The 18,153-nt window shown below is 42.2% G+C and overlaps 1 protein-coding gene across 1 annotated transcript; it reads left to right on the top strand.

The window, feature by feature from the left end:
• Positions 1-373: 373 nt before the first annotated feature.
• Positions 374-16,510, top strand: pgrmc1 (progesterone receptor membrane component 1). Its single transcript, XM_061899079.1, has 3 exons — positions 374-718; positions 9,523-9,678; positions 15,398-16,510. The coding sequence occupies exons 1-3, from the start codon at positions 424-426 to the stop codon at positions 15,490-15,492; spliced, it is 546 nt and encodes a 181-aa protein (XP_061755063.1). The 5' UTR covers positions 374-423; the 3' UTR covers positions 15,493-16,510.
• The last annotated feature ends 1,643 nt before the right edge of the window (positions 16,511-18,153 follow it).

Genomic DNA, 18,153 nt, shown 5'->3' with positions numbered 1-18,153 from the left:
TAAAAAAGATGCAGTCAATCTTTATTTAAATTTTATTTGATATGCCATTGATATTTTTTAATGATTATTATTTAAAACTCGATTTTACATGTCACTATAACGTTATATAAGCCTTGCTTGTTCAATATTTCTTGCAAAACTTGTTTAGAGGTAGAAAAAAATAAAACATTTTAAAGTAAATTTCTAATTGTTTCTCAGAGGCACAAACAAATCAGAAACTAAGCCAATAGTATAATGAGGCTGCAAAGGTAAAATTCCCTTTCAAAGCTATTTCATTTTATGTAACTTTTTGGCACCTAAACCAAATAATCTGATTGGTCAAAATGCGTGTGACGTCACGATAAATAGAGGCTGTGATTGGCTGACAAGTCATCATTCTGCAAGCCTCAGGGACAACACGCCAGAATCCAGGACAGACACAACATGGCGGAAGCGGAGGACGTCGACTCAACTTCGGGCGGAATCTTCCAGGAGATATTCACCTCCCCGCTCAACCTGACCCTGCTCAGCCTGTGTCTGTACCTGCTCTACAAGATCTTCCGTGGGGATAAACCCCCGGAGGTGGACGAGGGCGAGCAGCCGCTGGTCAAACTGAAGAAGAGAGACTTAACCCTGGCGGAGTTGAAGCTCTACGACGGAGTGCAGGACCCCAGGATCCTCATGGCCATCAACGGCAAAGTGTTCGACGTCACCCGGGGGAAGAAGTTCTACGGGCCAGGTAGCTTTTTTTTTTTTTTTACGAAACAGTTTACTTGCAGACAAACTTCTCCGACGAAACAAAATGGCCACGTTTTGGTTTGTATCCCAGTCCACAACAGAGTAGCCTTGAAACCAAAGGTCGTCTAATGAAGATGTCCCACGCCCCCTTCACAAAAAAAACGAAAAAATAACTTTGTTTCTCCACGCTTCTTTTTTTCTTTTTCTTTACCTCCAGTAATAATTATGAACTCGTTCTCCATCTTCCTAGAAAGTGGCACAGAGTTGAAGCTCACATTCTTTATCCGATCAAGGATTTTAACCTCTGACCAAATGCGATATCGCTCTTGGTCGTGCAATATACTATGTGTCATTGAACGCACCACACCCCCCGATTAGCGTTGCATCAGTAAATAAACATTGGAACAAATATTCTCAAACTTTTCTCACCAAGTACCACCATAACAGAATAGAACAGTGGTTCTCAACCGTTTTTCATTGATGTACCCCCTGTGAACATTTTTTTTAATTCAGAACAAAGCATTTTTGGTTGAAAAAAATAGATACAGAAGTAAAATACTGCTCCCTGAAACACACATGATAAATAGTACCTTCTAGAACAGGGGTAGGGAACCTATGGCTCTAGAGCATCCATCCATCCATCCATTTTCTACCGCTTATTCCCTTTTGGGGTCGCGGGGGGCGCTGGCGCCTATCTCAGCTACAATCGGGCGGAAGGCGGGGTACACCCTGGACAAGTCGCCACCTCATCGCTGGGGCAACACAGATAGACAGACAACATTCACACTCACATTCACACACTAGGGCCAATTTAGTGTTGCCAATCAACCTATCCCCAGGTGCATGTCTTTGGAAGTGGGAGGAAGCCGGAGTACCCGGAGAGCAATGGTTCCCAAACTTTTGCAGGGTGGCGCCCCCTTGGCTCCCCAGTGAATTCCTAGCGCCCCCCCCCCCCCACCCCCCGCCCCCACAGACACATATGGAAACAAACACCTCTTTCTTGATGTTTGGTATGCTGCAATTTGAAAAGAGAAAGGTTAAACACAAATGTGTATTTCACAAATAAATCCCAATTTAGTAAACCAATTTATTTTTTAGCAGTTTTAACTGTTTCAGCAACATAGAATGGTAAATAAACATTCCGCCAGTAACCTTCATTGTCTCACACTTAATATTAATGGGATGGAGTCTATGCTGTCGGATCTGACTGGGCCAGAGCGGCGTGTGGTAACCGGACCCTGATGCGTCGTCCACTGACTCGTCCTGCTGCACGTGTTGTGTACAAATCGTCAAACAAACGTTCGAACTTCTGACTTCGACTTCGGACTGCCGCCCCCCTACCGCCCCCTTCTTCTTCACCGTCCCCCCAGATCCTTCCACCGCCCACTTTGGGAACCACTGCTCTAGAGCCAGATGTGGCTCTTTTGATGACTGCATCTGGCTCTCTGATAAATCTGACCTGACGTTGCTTAACACAATAAGTAATGAATAATTCCACTTGTAATCACAGTGTTAAAAATAATGTTAAAAATATAAAACATTCTCATGCATTTTTAATCCATCCGTCCGTTTTGTACCGCATCTGTTCAAGAAGTTGCATCAATGGTAAGAAGTTATTTATTCATTATTGGTTAGTGTGGGGCTTGCCCTCCTGGGGGTTCTTCAGACCCCCAAGCACCGACATGAGAGCCTGTTTCAGGGTTACAATATTGTTTTATTTTTCAAGAAGTCTCTCAGTTGCTTTCCAGCAATAGTATTTCCAGCCCCAACCCAGTCTCTCCTCCTGGCTGCTGCTTATAACAGAGCGACAGGTGATTAGATAACAAGGCCCAGGTGGGCCATCTACGCACCTGCCGCTGCAGGCCCGCTGGCCACGCCCCCTCCACAGTTAGCCTCAGAATAACAATGTTATTACAAAGAATAAGAGACCTATTATACTCTAGAAATGTTGGTCTTACTTAAAAATGCACGTATTTATTGTGTTCAGTGTTAAAAAAAAATATTATATGGCTCTTACGGGAATATATTTTAAAATATTTGGCTTTTTGGCTCTCTCAGCCAAAAAGGTTCCCGACCCCTGCTCTAGAGCCAGATGTGGCTCTTTTGATGATTGCATCTGGCACCCAGATAAACTTTAGCTGACATTGATTCACACGATAAGTAATGGATAATTCCGCTGGTGATCACGATGTTAAAAATAACGTTCAAAATATAAAACATTCTCATCCGTTTTCTACCGCACCTGTTCAAGCAATAACATCCATCCATCCATTTTCTACCGCTTATTCCCTTTTGGGGTCGCGGGAGGCGCTGGCGACTATCTCAGCTACAATCAGGCGTGAGGCAAGTACACCCTGGACAAGTCGCCACCTCATCGCAGAGCAATAACAATGTTATTAAAAAAGAATTAGAGACTTATTAGACTCTAAAAATGTTGGTTTTACTTAAAAAATGCACGCATTTAGTTGTATTATTACTTCGGTACTCTTGTCTTGTTCTGTATATTGTACAGTATTTTGTATTTCTATAGTATTTTTTATATTGTACAGGATTGCTTGTTATTTTTATTAGATAGTAGTCTGTTTATTTCAATTGTTAATTTTTCCTTTATTACCTCTTGTGTTATTTATTTTACCCCATATTTGTTCCCACAACCGCACCTTAAGTTGGAGTCTTTAATCACGTTATATGCAAATATAATGACAATAAAGTCTATTCTATTCTATTCAGTGTTAAAAAATATGATATGGCTCTCACGGAAATGCATTTTAAAATATTTGGCTTTCAGGGCTCTCTCAGCCAAAAAGGTTCCCGACCCCTGTTCTAGTAACTGCTCCTTAAAACACACATTGTAAATAGTATCTGCAAGTACCTACTCCCTAAAACAGTGGTTCTCAACCTTTTTTCAGTGATGTACCCCCTGTGAACATTTTTTTAATTCAAGTACCCCCTAATCAGAACAAAGCATTTTTGGTTGGAAAATAGAGATACTGAAGTAAAATACAGCACTATGTCATCAGTTTCTGATTTATTAAATTGTATAACAGTGCAAAATATTGCTCATTTGTAGTGGTCTTTCTTGAACTATTTGGAAAAAAAGATGTAAAAATAACAAACTTGTTGAAAAATAAACAAGTGATTCAATTATAAATAAAGATTTCTACACATAGAAGTAATCATCAAATTAAAGTGCACTCTTTTGGGATTGTAATAGAGATCCATCTGGATTCATCAAGTTAATTCTAAACATTTCTTCACAAAACATAAATCTTTAACATCAATATTTATGGAACATGTCCACAAATTTTTTTTACAGTTATTGTGCGATGAGGTGGCGACTTGTCCAGGGTGTACACCACATTCCGCCCGATTGCAGCTGTAATAGGCGCCGGCGACCCCAAAAGGGAATAAGCGGTAGGAAATGGATGGATGGATGTAAGCATTTCACCAATCTCGCGCACTTTGCAAATTATACGTCATTTCCATTGTGCGCAAGACGAGATTTTGTTAGAAAATGGCGCGACCGTGCAAATGGATGGTTTGAGGACGGCTGAAGAAGAATTTGCGGAATTCTGCACAGAAAGCTACATCCAACAGAAGAAGAACAGCAAAACAGTCTCCCAACACTGCGTAGATGGCATCAAGGAATAGGGTTAGGGCAGGGGTCGGGAACCTTTTTGGCTGAGAGAGCCAAGAAGCCAAATATTTTAAAATGTATTTACGTAAGAGCCATATAATATATTTTTAACAATGAACACAACTAAAAGTATGCATTTTTAATTAAGACCAACATTTTTAGAGTATAATACGTCTCTTATTCTTTGTAATAACGTTGTTATTTTGAAGCTAACTTAGGAGGGGGCGTGGCCTGCGGGTCGGCAGCGAAGCGGGGTGTTGCCAGGAACGGCCTCGAAATCAGCGACAGGTGTGTAAATGGCCCACCTGGGCCTTGTTGAAGAGCCCCCAAGAGGGCTAGCCCTACACTAACCAATAATAAATAAATTATTTCTTACCCTTAAGGCAACTTCTTGAACAGGTGCGGTAGAAAAAAGGATGGATGGATTCAAATGCATGAGCATTTTTATATTTTTAACGTTATTTTTAACACTGTGATTACAAGTGGAATTATTCATTATTTATTGTGTTAAGTAGTGTCAGCTCCGATTTATCTGAGAGCCAGATGCAGTCATCAAAAGAGCCACATCTGGCTCTAGAGCCATAGGTTCCCTACCCCTGGGTTAGGGTTAGGGTTAGTAGCCAGAACTTCCAACACAATCAATATATAGCTGGAGGCAATTTCCAAAATTGCCAAAAAGATTGTGCATTATACAAATTGTGCCCATTGATTTGCAAAATGTGCACCACACATTATTCAAATATACAGCTGGAAGCAATTTGCAAAAAGATTGCGCATTGTACAAATTTGCAAATTGCTCACATTGGTATTGTGCCTACAACACTTTCAACACCGAATATTGCATTGTTGCATTTCTTTTCACAGTTTATGAAATTACATTCATATTTTGTTGAAGTATTATTATTCAATAAATATATTTATAAAGGATTTTTGAATTTTTTTATATTTTGAAAAAAATATCATGTACCCCATGGCATACCTTCATGTACCCCCAGGGGTACGCGTACCCCCATTTGAGAACCACTGGAATAGAATATAATATATCTTTATATTGATATGATATTTACACATAAAAACATGGTACTCCGACAAATACATAAAAATACCAAGCACACGTCTCACATGCACAGCCATTCTTTTTGTTGTTGTTAATGACCAACATTAAAACACAGTAGCGCAGTAGGCGTAAGTATTCAATAAAAACAAGGCAGAGGGTTTTATCTGACAAGTATATTTAATACTTTTTTGGACACTGTAACATTACACGCAATTTAAACAGAAACACTGTTTGAATATTTAATTAAAGGCCTACTGAAATGAGATTTTCTTATTCAAACGGGGATAGCAGGTCCATTCTATGTGTCATACTTGATCATTTCGCGATATTGCCATATTTTTGCTGGAAGGATTTAGTAGAGAACATCCGCGATAAAGTTCGCAACTGGAGAAAAGCCCTGCCTCTACCGGAAGTCGCAGACGATGACGTCACATGTTGATGGCTCCTCATATAATCACATTGATTTTAACGGGAGCCTCCAACAAAAACAGCTATTCCGACCGAGAAAACGACAATTCCCCCATTAATTTGAGCGAGAATGAAAGATTCGTGTTTGAGGATATTGATAGCGACGGACTAGAAAAAAAAAAGTTAAAAAAATATATATACTATTCTATGGTGTTGCGAGTGTTTTAGTGAGTTTAACAGTACCTGATAGTCGGAAGTGTACGTCCACGGCCGGGTGTTGACGCGCAGTGTCTCGGGGAAGCACAAGCTCAGCTGATATCCGGTAAGAGGCGACTTTTTAACCACAATTTTCTCACCGAAACCTGCTGGTTGACATGTAGTCGGGGTCCATGTCCGCTGTGATCCATACTAAAGTTTCACCTGCGTGAATTTTAAACAAGGAATCACTGTGTGTTTGTGTGGCTAAAGGCTAAAGCTTCCCAACTCCGTCTTTCTAATTTGACTTCTCCAATATTAATTGAACAAATTGCAAAAGATTCAGCAACACAGATCTCCAAAATACTGTGTAATTATGCCGTTAAAGCAGACGACTTTTAGCTGTGTGTGTACGCAGCGCTCATATTCATAACAGCCCGTGGTGTCACGCGTACACGTCATCATTACACGACGTTTTCAAGAAAAAAGTCCTGGGAAATTTAAAAATGCAATTTAGTAAACTAAAAAGGCCGTATTGGCATGTGTTGCAATGTTAATATTTCATCATTGATATATAAACTATCAGACTGCGTGGTGGGTAGTAGTGGCTTTCAGTAGGCCTTTAAACTCACCAATAAAAATGCATAATTACATTTTTTTTATGGAGGTTAATTTGTGTCCTCGTTAGGATAGATTTTTATGGACACTGAAATTTGTGAAATTTTTTTTTACATAAAATTATGATGACACATTTTTTTGGGGAGCAAACTTAAAATTCAGTGTAAACAAATTCTAGTGTTACACTAGTGCAACATAGCTATGCTAGTGTTGTTACACTAGTGCAACATAGCTATGCTAGTGTTGTTACGCTAGTGCAACATAGCTATGCTAGTGTTGTTACGCGAGTGCAACATAGCTATGCTAGTGTTGTTACACTAGTGCAACATAGCTATGCTAGTGTCGTTACGCGAGTGCAACATAGCTATGCTAGTGTTGTTACACTAGTGCAACATAGCTATGCTAGTGTTGTTACGCTAGTGCAACATAGCTATGCTAGTGTTGTTACGCGAGTGCAACATAGCTATGCTAGTGTTGTTACGCGAGTGCAACATATCTATGCTAGTGTTGTTACGCGAGTGCAACATAGCTATGCTAGTGTTACGTGAGTGCAACATAGCTATGCTAGTGTTGTTACGCGAGTGCAACATAGCTATGCTAGTGTTGTTACGCGAGTGCAACATAGCTATGCTAGTGTTGTTACGCGAGTGCAACATAGCTATGCTAGTGTTGTTACGCGAGTGCAACATAGCTATGCTAGTGTTGTTACGCGAGTGCAACATAGCTATGCTAGTGTTGTTACGCGAGTGCAACATAGCTATGCTAGTGTTGTTACGCGAGTGCAACATAGCTATGCTAGTGTTGTTACGCGAGTGCAACATAGCTATGCTAGTGTTGTTACGCGAGTGCAACATAGCTATGCTAGTGTTGTTACGCGAGTGCAACATAGCTATGCTAGTGTTGTTACGCGAGTGCAACATAGCTATGCTAGTGTTGTTACGCGAGTGCAACATAGCTATGCTAGTGTTGTTACGCGAGTGCAACATAGCTATGCTAGTGTTGTTACGCGAGTGCAACATAGCTATGCTAGTGTTGTTACGCGAGTGCAACATAGCTATGCTAGTGTTGTTACGCGAGTGCAACATAGCTATGCTAGTGTTGTTACGCGAGTGCAACATAGCTATGCTAGTGTTGTTACGCGAGTGCAACATAGCTATGCTAGTGTTGTTACGCGAGTGCAACATAGCTATGCTAGTGTTGTTACGCGAGTGCAACATAGCTATGCTAGTGTTGTTACGCTAGTGCAACATAGCTATGGTAGTGTTGTTACGCGAGTGCAACATAGCTATGCTAGTGTTGTTACGCGAGTGTAACAAAGCTATGCTAGTGTTGTTACGCTAGTGTAACAAAGCTATGCTAGTGTTGTTACGCTAGTGCAACAAAGCTATGCTAGTGTTGTTACGCTAGTGCAACATAGCTATGCTAGTGTTGTTACGCTAGTGCAACATAGCTACGGTAGTGTTGTTACGCGAGTGCAACATAGCTATGCTAGTGTTGTTACGCTAGTGTAACATAGCTATGCTAGTGTTGTTACGCGAGTGCAACATAGCTATGCTAGTGTTGTTACGCGAGTGCAACATAGCTATGCTAGTGTTGTTACGCGAGTGCAACATAGCTATGCTAGTGTTGTTACGCGAGTGCAACATAGCTATGCTAGTGTTGTTACGCTAGTGCAACATAGCTATGCTAGTGTTGTTACGCTAGTGTAACAAAGCTATGCTAGTGTTGTTACGCTAGTGTAACAAAGCTATGCTAGTGTTGTTACGCTAGTGTAAGAAAGCTATGCTAGTGTTGTTACGCTAGTGCAACATAGCTATGCTAGTGTTGTTACGCGAGTGCAACATAGCTATGCTAGTGTTGTTACGCTAGTGCAACATAGCTATGCTAGTGTTGTTACGCTAGTGCAACATAGCTATGCTAGTGTTGTTACGCGAGTGCAACATAGCTATGCTAGTGTTGTTACGCTAGTGCAACATAGCTATGCTAGTGTTGTTACGCTAGTGTAACAAAGCTATGCTAGTGTTGTTACGCTAGTGCAACAAAGCTATGCTAGTGTTGTTACGCTAGTGCAACATAGCTATGCTAGTGTTGTTACGCTAGTGCAACATAGCTACGGTAGTGTTATTACGTGAGTGCAACATAGCTATGCTAGTGTTGTTACGCTAGTGTAACAAAGCTATGCTAGTGTTGTTACGCTAGTGTAACAAAGATATGCTAGTGTTGTTACGCTAGTGTAACATAGCTATCCTAGTTTTGTTATGCTTGTGAAACATAGCTGTGCTAGTGTTTCGCTAGTGTCCGTTCCCTATTGGGGTATACGGAAACAACAGGTAGGAACTTAAGTGCAGGAATGTATCAATTAAAATGAATGACAAAATATAACAAATGTTGTACTTTTAAATTATACACATTAATTCAATTATTTTTGATTGTGTAATTACTACATAACTAATTATTTTCTGTACAAAAATAAGAACAGAACAAATTAAATGTTACACATCCTGGCACTCATCCTGCAGAAAATACTTCTTCGAGGGTTTCTTATTTTCACCCTTTGCACCAATTTTATTTTTTTTACACTTTGTGAGGCATTTCTTACATATTTTTGCACCTTCATTTTAAGAGCTTATTGTTAAAGTGATTTGTTTACCTTTGTTGACATTTCCTTTCCTTTCCGCCTTAACAGCTGAGGGCCGTAATTACTTTACACATAAAAATGTTGACATTTATTATACTTTTCTCCTGGCCCTTATTTTCGATTGGTCATAAAAAAAAGAAATATCAATAATAATCGATATTGACCAATACAAAACACCTCTATTGTGATACAGTTTTCAGCTACATCGCCCAGCCCGAGTTAATACCGATCAATCTCTTCGATGTGTTTCAGAGGGGCCGTACGGCGTGTTTGCGGGTCGAGATGCATCCAGAGGCCTGGCCACTTTCTGCCTGGAGGAAGAAGCCCTGAAGGACCAAAACAACGACTTGTCTGACCTGACGCAGGCACAGCAGGAGAGCCTCGCTGAGTGGGAGACGCAGTTCACATGTGAGTGAACTGAGAGACACCTGTGAACTTCATTTATAACCACTCCTGCTCATTTCTCGCCAGGATTTACAAACCCCAAAACTAGTGAAGTTGGCACATTTTGTAAATAGTAAATAAAAACTGAATACGATGATTTGCAAATCCTTTTATACTTATGTTCAATTGGATAAACTGCAAAGACAAGATACTTAAAGTTCCAACTGTAGAACTTAATTTTTTCGAGAATATTAGCTCATTTGGAATTTGATGCCTGCAACATGTTTTAAAAAAAGCTGGCACAAGTGGCAAAAAAGACTGAGAAAGTTAAGGAATGCTCATCAAATACTTATTTGGAACATCCCACAGGTGAATTGGGAACAGGTGGGTGCCATGATGGGGTATAAAAGCAGCTTCCATGAAATTCTCAGTCATTCACGAACAAGGATGGAGCAAGGGTTCACCACTTTGTGAACAAATACATGAACAAATTGTCCAACAGTTTAAGAACAACATTTCTCAACGAGCTATTGCAAGGAATTGAGGTATTTCACCATCTACGGTCCGTAATATCATCAAAAGGTTCAGAAAATCTGGAGAAATCACTGCACGTAAGCGATGATATTACGGACTTTCGATCCCTCGGGCGGTATTGCATGAAAAAAACATCAGTGTGTAAAGGATATCACCACGTGGGCTCAGGAACTCCTCAGAAAACCACTGTGTGTAACTTCAGTTCGTCGCTACATCTGTAAGTGCAAGTTAAAACTCTACTATGCAAAGCCAAAGCCATTTATCAACAACACCCAGAGACGCTGTTGGCTTTGCTTTGCCCAAGCTCATCTAAGATGGACTGATGCAAAGTGGAAAAGTGTTCTGTGGTCTGACAAGTCCACATTTCATATTGTTTTTCTGGAAACTCTAAACATTGTTTTCTCCAGACCAAAGAGGAAAAGAACCATCCGGGCGGTTAGAGGCGCAAAGTTCAAAAGCCACCGTGAGGAGCCTAAATGCTGTTTAAGTTAATTTACATTTTATAGAATGAACGTTATGTTTATTCAGCAAAAAGGGGACTGTTTACTTTATTTAAATAATACGAAAATGTATATATTGGATGCTTAGAATACCGCGATGAGGTGGCAACTTGTCCGCCTGAATGTAGCTGAGACAGGCTCCAGTGACCCAAAAGGGAATAAGCGGTAGAAAAATGGATGGATGGATGGATGGCATGCTTAGAATAATTCTAAGGTACACTTTATTTATAATTATTACATTTGTCGGAATAATTTGATGATGTACTATTTTATACTGCTTTAATAGTGAAGATTACTTAACCGTTTAATTGCATACATGGCAGAAGGATCTGTATGGTTTGGACACAATGTATTATGGGTAATGGCAGTCAGGTATGGGGGAATCGAGGCACACAGTTTTTTTTACCTTACCCTTACTTTTTCTAACTCTTTCTTACTGTAACAAACTCGCTCTATTTGGCCATTCATTTGTTCCCACATCGTTATTGTTTTACGTTTTTTGAAGGATTAACTTGACAAGTGAACGTTACAAAACGTAGAGTAGCATCTGGCGTTTTTGTTTGTTGTTGCCGCAGCAAGCGGGAGCAGGAGAAGTAAAGGAGCGTCAATCTAAGGCTTCGTTAGGAAACTACACCAGCATCTGTGATGGTATGGGGGTGTATTAGTGCCCAAGGCATGGGTAACTTACACATCTGTGAAGGCACCATTAATGCTGAAAGGTCCATACAGGTTTTGGAGCAACATATGTTGTCATCCGAACACCGTTATCATGGCCGCCCCTGTTTATTTCAGCAAGACAATGCCTAGCCACGTGTTACAACAGCGTGGCTTCATGTTAGTCCAGACCTGTCTCCCACTGAGAATGTGTGGCGCATTATGAAGCCTAAAATACCACAACGGAGACTGTTGAACAACTTAAGCTGTATATCAAGCAAGAATGGGAAATAATTCCACCTGAAAAGCTTCAAAAAATGCTCTCCTCAGTTCCCAAACGTTTACTGAGTGTTGTTAAAAGGAAAGGCCATGTAACACAGTGGTAAAAATGCCCCTTTGCCAACTTTTTTGCAATGTGTTGCTGCCATTGAATTCTAAGTGAATGATTATTTGTAGAGATGTCCGATAAAATCTGCGATAAATGCTTTAAAATGTAATATCGGAAATGATCAGTATCTGTTTCAAAAAGTAAAATGTATGACTTTTAAAAACGCCGCTGTGTACACGGACGTAGGGAGAAGTACAGAGCGCCAATAAACCTTAAGGGTACTGCCTGTGTGTGCCGGCCCAATCACATAATATCTACTGCTTTTCACACACACAAGTGAATGCAAGGCATACTTGGTCAACAACCATTCAGGTCACACCAAGGGTGGCCGTATAAACCAGTTTAACACTGTTACAAATATGCGCCACACTGTGAACCCACACCGAACAAGAATGACAAACACATTTTGGGAGAACATCCACACCGTAACACAACATAAACACAACAGAACAAATACACAGAAGCCCTTGCAGCACTAAGTTTTCCGGGACGCTACAGTATACACCCCCCGGTACCCCCAACCCCACCCACCTCAACCTCCTCATGCTCTCCTAGGGAGAGCATGTCCCAAACTCCAAGCTGCTGTTTTGAGGCATGTTTAAAAAAAATAATGCACTTTGTGAATTCAATAAAAAATATGGCAGTGCCATGTTGGCATTTTTTTCCATAACTTGATTTATTTTGGAAAACCTTGTTACATTGTTTAATGCATCCTGCGGGGCATCACAACAAAATGAGGCATAACAATGTGTTAATTCCACGACTGTATATATCGGTATCTGTAATTAAGATTTGGACAATATCGGAATATCGGCAAAAAAGCCATTATCGGACATCTCTAGAAATTACCATGCATTTGAGGACTAGGAGCGGAAAATTCGAGTAGACAAGCATTGGAATGCATCTACTAACCCAAACATCATAATCTGCATTTTGATAAAAAAGACAAATCTGCCTCTTCTCCAGTTGGATCTTTTTTATAGATTGCTAAATTTATGGATGTGACAGACTTCTCAAGCCGTTGTGTGGGTTCCAAGGACCATCAAGGAAGGACATAGCGGCGGCACGTTTAGACTTCTTTATTTTTCAATAGAGACTGCTTTTCAGCTGCTCCGTCTGCCGCTCGCCTTTCTGCTTCGGGCGTCGTCGCCTCTCTCGCGCTCTGTCTCCCTCAGCGTCAGCTTCCCTCTGGCTCCTTCTCGTCTCTCCGCCTCTCTCTCTGACGTTCACGGCTTTCGCCCTTTTATACAGTGCGAGAGGATTATTCAATTGTCACCAGGTGCGTGATCCACTCACATGATCGGCATGTGCTCGGTTGTTAGAGTGGCCGTGTCAGCAACTTGAGGGTTGCAGGTTTAATTCCCGCTTGTGCCGTCCTAGTTACTGCCGTTGTGTCCTTGGGCAAGACACTTTACCCACCTGCTCCCAGTGCCACCCACACTGGTTTAAATGTAACTTAGATATTGGGTGTCACTATGTAAAGCGTTTTGAGTCACTTGAGAAAAGCGCTATATAAATATAATACAATTCAATAATACAATGATATTGATTGCGGCGTCTCTCCAGGCGCTCCCCGCCTCGCCACTCGCTCGCCGTCCACACCTTCTCGCCACCATCATGGGTCGTGCCCTGCCTCGCTGTCGGACTGCCGGCCATGCCTCCTCGCCGCCATCTTGGGTAGGGCTACGGTGTGCCCTCCCTCGCTGTCAGACTGCCTGCTCTGCCTTTCCACACTCGCATACAACAAAAATCCAATAATTGTGACTTAGCTGCAGCGACGACGTCACTCCTGATGTTTGCCACATCAACAACACGGGCATTTACAATAGTGCAATTTGAGGTTTGCAAGCAATAAAGACACAATGACAATATAACATACACCCGTAAACGTGGATGTATATGCAAAAGTGCAATAAAATGATCTGACCAGTAAATCTATTTATATCTGGAAAAACAAATAATGCACTTTGTGACATCAATAATAAAAATGGCAGTGCCATGTTGGCCTTTTTTTCCTTAACTTGAGTTGATTTATTTTGGAAAACCTTGTTACATTGTTTAATGCATGCAGCGGAATTAGTTAGAATTAAAGTACCAATGATTGTCACACACACACTGGGTGTGGTGAAATTTGTCCTCTGCATTTGACCCATCTCCTTGATCACCCCCTGGGAAGTGAGGGGAGCAGTGGGCAGCAGCGGTGCCGCGCCCGGGAATCATTTATGGTGATTTAACCCCCAATTCCAACCCTTGATGCTGAGTGCCAAGCAGGGAGGTAAAGGGTCCCATTTTTATAGTCTTTGGTTTGACCCTGACCCAAGTGGAGGAGTTCAAGTACCTAGGAGTCTTGTTCACGAGTGGGGGAAGAGTGGATCGTGAGATCGACAGGCGGATCGGTGCGGCGTCTTCAGTAATGCGGACGTTGTACCGATCCGTTGTGGTGAAGAAGGAGCTGAGCCGGAAGGCAAAGCTCTCAATTTACCGGTCGATCTACGTTCCCATCCTCACCTATGGTCATGAGCTTTGGGTCATGACCGAAAGGATAAGATCACGGGTACAAGCGGCCGAAATTAGCTTCCTCCGCCGTGTGGCGGGGCTCTCCCTTAGAGATAGGGTGAGAAGCTCTGTCATCCGGGAGGAACTCAAAGTAAAGCCGCTGCTCCTCCACATGGAGAGGAGCCAGATGAGGTGGTTCGGGCATCTGGTCAGGATGCCACCCGAACGCCTCCCTAGGGAGGTGTTTAGGGCACGTCCAACCGGTAGGAGGCCACGGGGAAGACCCAGGACACGTTGGGAAGACTATGTCTCCCGGCTGGCCTGGGAACGCCTCGGGATAATAATAATAATAATGATAATAATAATAATAATAATGGATTAGATTTATATCGCGCTTTTTTATTATTAGATACTCAAAGCGCTCACAGAGAAGTGGGAACCCATCATTCATTCACACCTGGTGGTGGTAAGCTACATCTGTAGCCACAGCCGCCCTGGGGTGGACTGACGGAAGCGTGGCTGCCAGTTTGCGCCTACGGCCCCTCCGACCACCACCAATCATTCAGTCATCATTCACTCACCAGTGTGAGTGGCACCGGGGGCAAAGGGTGAAGTGTCCTGCCCAAGGACACAACGGCAGCGAATTGGATGTCAATAGGTGGGTAGTGAACCTGCAACCCTCTAAACCATGTCCCCCGGGAAGAGCTAGACGAAGTGGCTGGGGAAAGGGAAGTCTGGGTTTCCCTGCTTAGGCTGCTGCCCCCGCGACCCGACCTCGGATAAGCGGAAGAAGATGGATGGGTTTGACTCGGCCGGGGTTTGAACTCACAACCTACCGATCTCAGGGCGGACACTAACTACTAGGCCACTGAGTAGGTTAATTTGGTATAATAATGTGTTAATTCCACGACTGTATATGTCGGTATCGATAATTAAGAGTTGGACAATATCGAGATATCGGCAAATTATTTGCACAAAAAAGTTTCTTAGTTGGAACATTAAATATCTTGTCTTTGCAGTCTATTCAATTGAATTTAGGTTGAAAAAGGATTTGCAAATCATTGTATTTTGTTTTTATTTACCATTTACACAACGTGCCAACTTCACTGCTTTTGGGTTTTGTTCATTTCTATATTATTACTATAATTGCTGCTTATGTGTGATATTCCAGTTAAATACGACTACGTGGGCAAGCTTCTGAAGGAGGGCGAGGAGCCCACAGAGTACACGGACGACGAGGAAGCAAAGGACAAGAAAGCCGACTAAAGAATGGCGGAGGAGGAATGTGGCGGCGGCCTTAATGTTCTACCTTCTGTCTTGTACACTTGAAGGTGACATATACTGCCTGGCATTTCTGCTGCTGTGTAACCTTCTCAACTTTTTTTTTTATATATAAATGTACTAATGGAACTCCTGGTGAAAGGCAACGTGGTCCCATGACTAACCCAATACTTACTGGAAAGGGACCAATCAGAGGCTCGGTGAGAGGTTCCAGGAAGATGATGACTTCATAGCAGGGGTCTCAAACACGCAGCACTTTTTTTTTTTTTTTTAAGGTGTCGTCCATGGCTATCTAAATGCTTTAATGGCCCGCGGCACGTTCTATATAAATAAAAAAAACAAAAAACATTAAAATGTGGAATAAAAGAGCACACAGGTGAAATGTTGACTAATAACACAAAGCTGCCATTCAGGCTGTTTTTTTTTCTTCTTAAAACTGTCATTGCTCCAAAAATAATAACGAATCCAAATCAGTTTTGGTATTAACTTTGAAATTCTTAGGGTTGTATTTTCTGATTTTGACATTTAAAGAAAATACCTTTTCTATGATAAAGATAAGATAAAATAACTTTTAATCGACGGATGTGAAGTTAATCCAGAAATTGTAAACGTTAAAGGTGGAAAAATAAAATAATGTACGCAATCCATCTTCTTCCGTTTATCCGAGGTCTGTTCGCGGGGGCAGCAGCCTAAGCAGGGAAGCCCAGACTTCCCTCTCCCCAGCCACTTCGTCCAGCTCTTCCCGGGGGGATCCCCAGGCGTTCCCAGGCCAGCCGGGAGAGATAGTCCTCCCAAAGTGTCCTGGGTCTTCCCCGTGGCCTCCTACCGGTCGGACGTGCCCGAAACACCTCCCTATATTTTGATTTCTTTAAGAAAAAGAGGGCATAAAACATAATTTCAAAAAAATTGACACATTTAAAGAACAAAACATTACTGTAAGACTTAATTTTAACATTTTCATGGTGGAGACCCTTATGGGTCCCCGGGACCAAACTTGAGGATATATTTTATTGGTTTTGAAAATGAAAAATATCAAAATTACCCCTACTTGCATCCAAAACGGTTTGAACACCCCCTGGTTCGGTGTAATTGCAGCCTGTTAAGTGTTCTTTGCAATAATAAATCCAACTACAATAACAATGCAGACACAAAAAAATGACAGCACAACAAACACAACAAGAACAACTTCCTGTACGCAAGCTAAAGTGTCATCTCCTGGGGAACTCCATCCATCCATCAAGGGTGTCAAAATAAAACATTTTGACATTTGAAAATTTCAGTAAATACTCTACCTCCAGCGGCCCCCGGATAAACAGAGTTTGAGACCCCTGACCTATGCCGAGACGCACCCATGTAAAATACTACACTTTGCATATTGAGTTTTCTCTTGACGCCAGCATTCCAGTTCAATCGCACCATATACTCCACATAAATGCATTTCTGGTAGTTCTGTACTTTGTATGTACATACAGTCCGTCAAGCTATGAATCTAGATGATATTAATTTAATAAATAAGCTTTTACAAAAAGTCAATGTCTCCGATCTTGCTTAATAGTTTTTTATTGATTATAATGTTACAAACCCCGTTTCCATATGAGTTGGGAAATTGTGTTAGATGTAAATATAAACAGAATACAAGGATTTGCAAATCCATCCATCCATCCATCATCTTCCGCTTATCCGAGGTCGGGTCGCGGGGGCAACAGCCTAAGCAGGGAAACCCAGACTTCCCTCTCCCCAGCCACTTCGTCCAGCTCTTCCCGGGGGATCCCGAGGCGTTCCCAGGCCAGCCGGGAGACATAGTCTTCCCAACGTGTCCTGGGTCTTCCCCGTGGCCTCCTACCGGTTGGACGTGCCCTAAACACCTCCCTAGGGAGGCGTTCGGGTGGCATCCTGGACCAGATGCCCGAACCACCTCATCTGGCTCCTCTCGATGTGAAGGAGCAGCGGCTTTACTTTGAGTTCCTCCCGGATGGCAGAGCTTCTCACCCTATCTCTAAGGGAGAGCCCCGCCACACGGCGGAGGAAACTCATTTCGGCCACTTGTACCCGTGATCTTATCCTTTCGGTCATGACCCAAAGCTCATGACCATAGGTGAGGATGGGAACGTAGATCGACCGGTAAATTGAGAGCTTTGCCTTCCGGCTCAGCTCCTTCTTCACCACAACGGATCGGTACAACGTCCGCATTACTGAAGACGCCGCACCGATCCGCTTGTCGATCTCACGATCCACTCTTCCCTCACTACCGAACAAGACTCCTAGGTACTTGAACTCCTCCACTTGGGGCAGGGTCTCCTCCCCAACCCGGAGATGGCACTCCACCCTTTTCCGGGCGAGAACCATGGACTCGGACTTGGAGGTGCTGATTCTCATTCCGGTCGCTTCACACTCGGCTGCGAACCGATCCGATTTGCAAATCCTTTTCAACCCATATTCAGTTGAATATGCTACAAAGACAACATAATTGATGTTCAAACTGGTAAACATTTTTTTTTTGTGCAAATAATCATTAACTTTAGAATTGGATGCCAGCAACACGTGACCAAGAAGGTGGGAAAGGTGGCAATAAATACTAAAAAGTTGAGGAATGCTCATCAAACGCTTATTTGGAACATCCCACAGGTGTGCAGGCTAATTGGGAAC

This window comes from Nerophis ophidion, linkage group LG04, assembly GCF_033978795.1.
Source record: "Nerophis ophidion isolate RoL-2023_Sa linkage group LG04, RoL_Noph_v1.0, whole genome shotgun sequence".
Lineage (NCBI taxonomy): Eukaryota > Metazoa > Chordata > Actinopteri > Syngnathiformes > Syngnathidae > Nerophis > Nerophis ophidion.
This window is presented reverse-complemented; position numbering and strand designations above follow the sequence as displayed.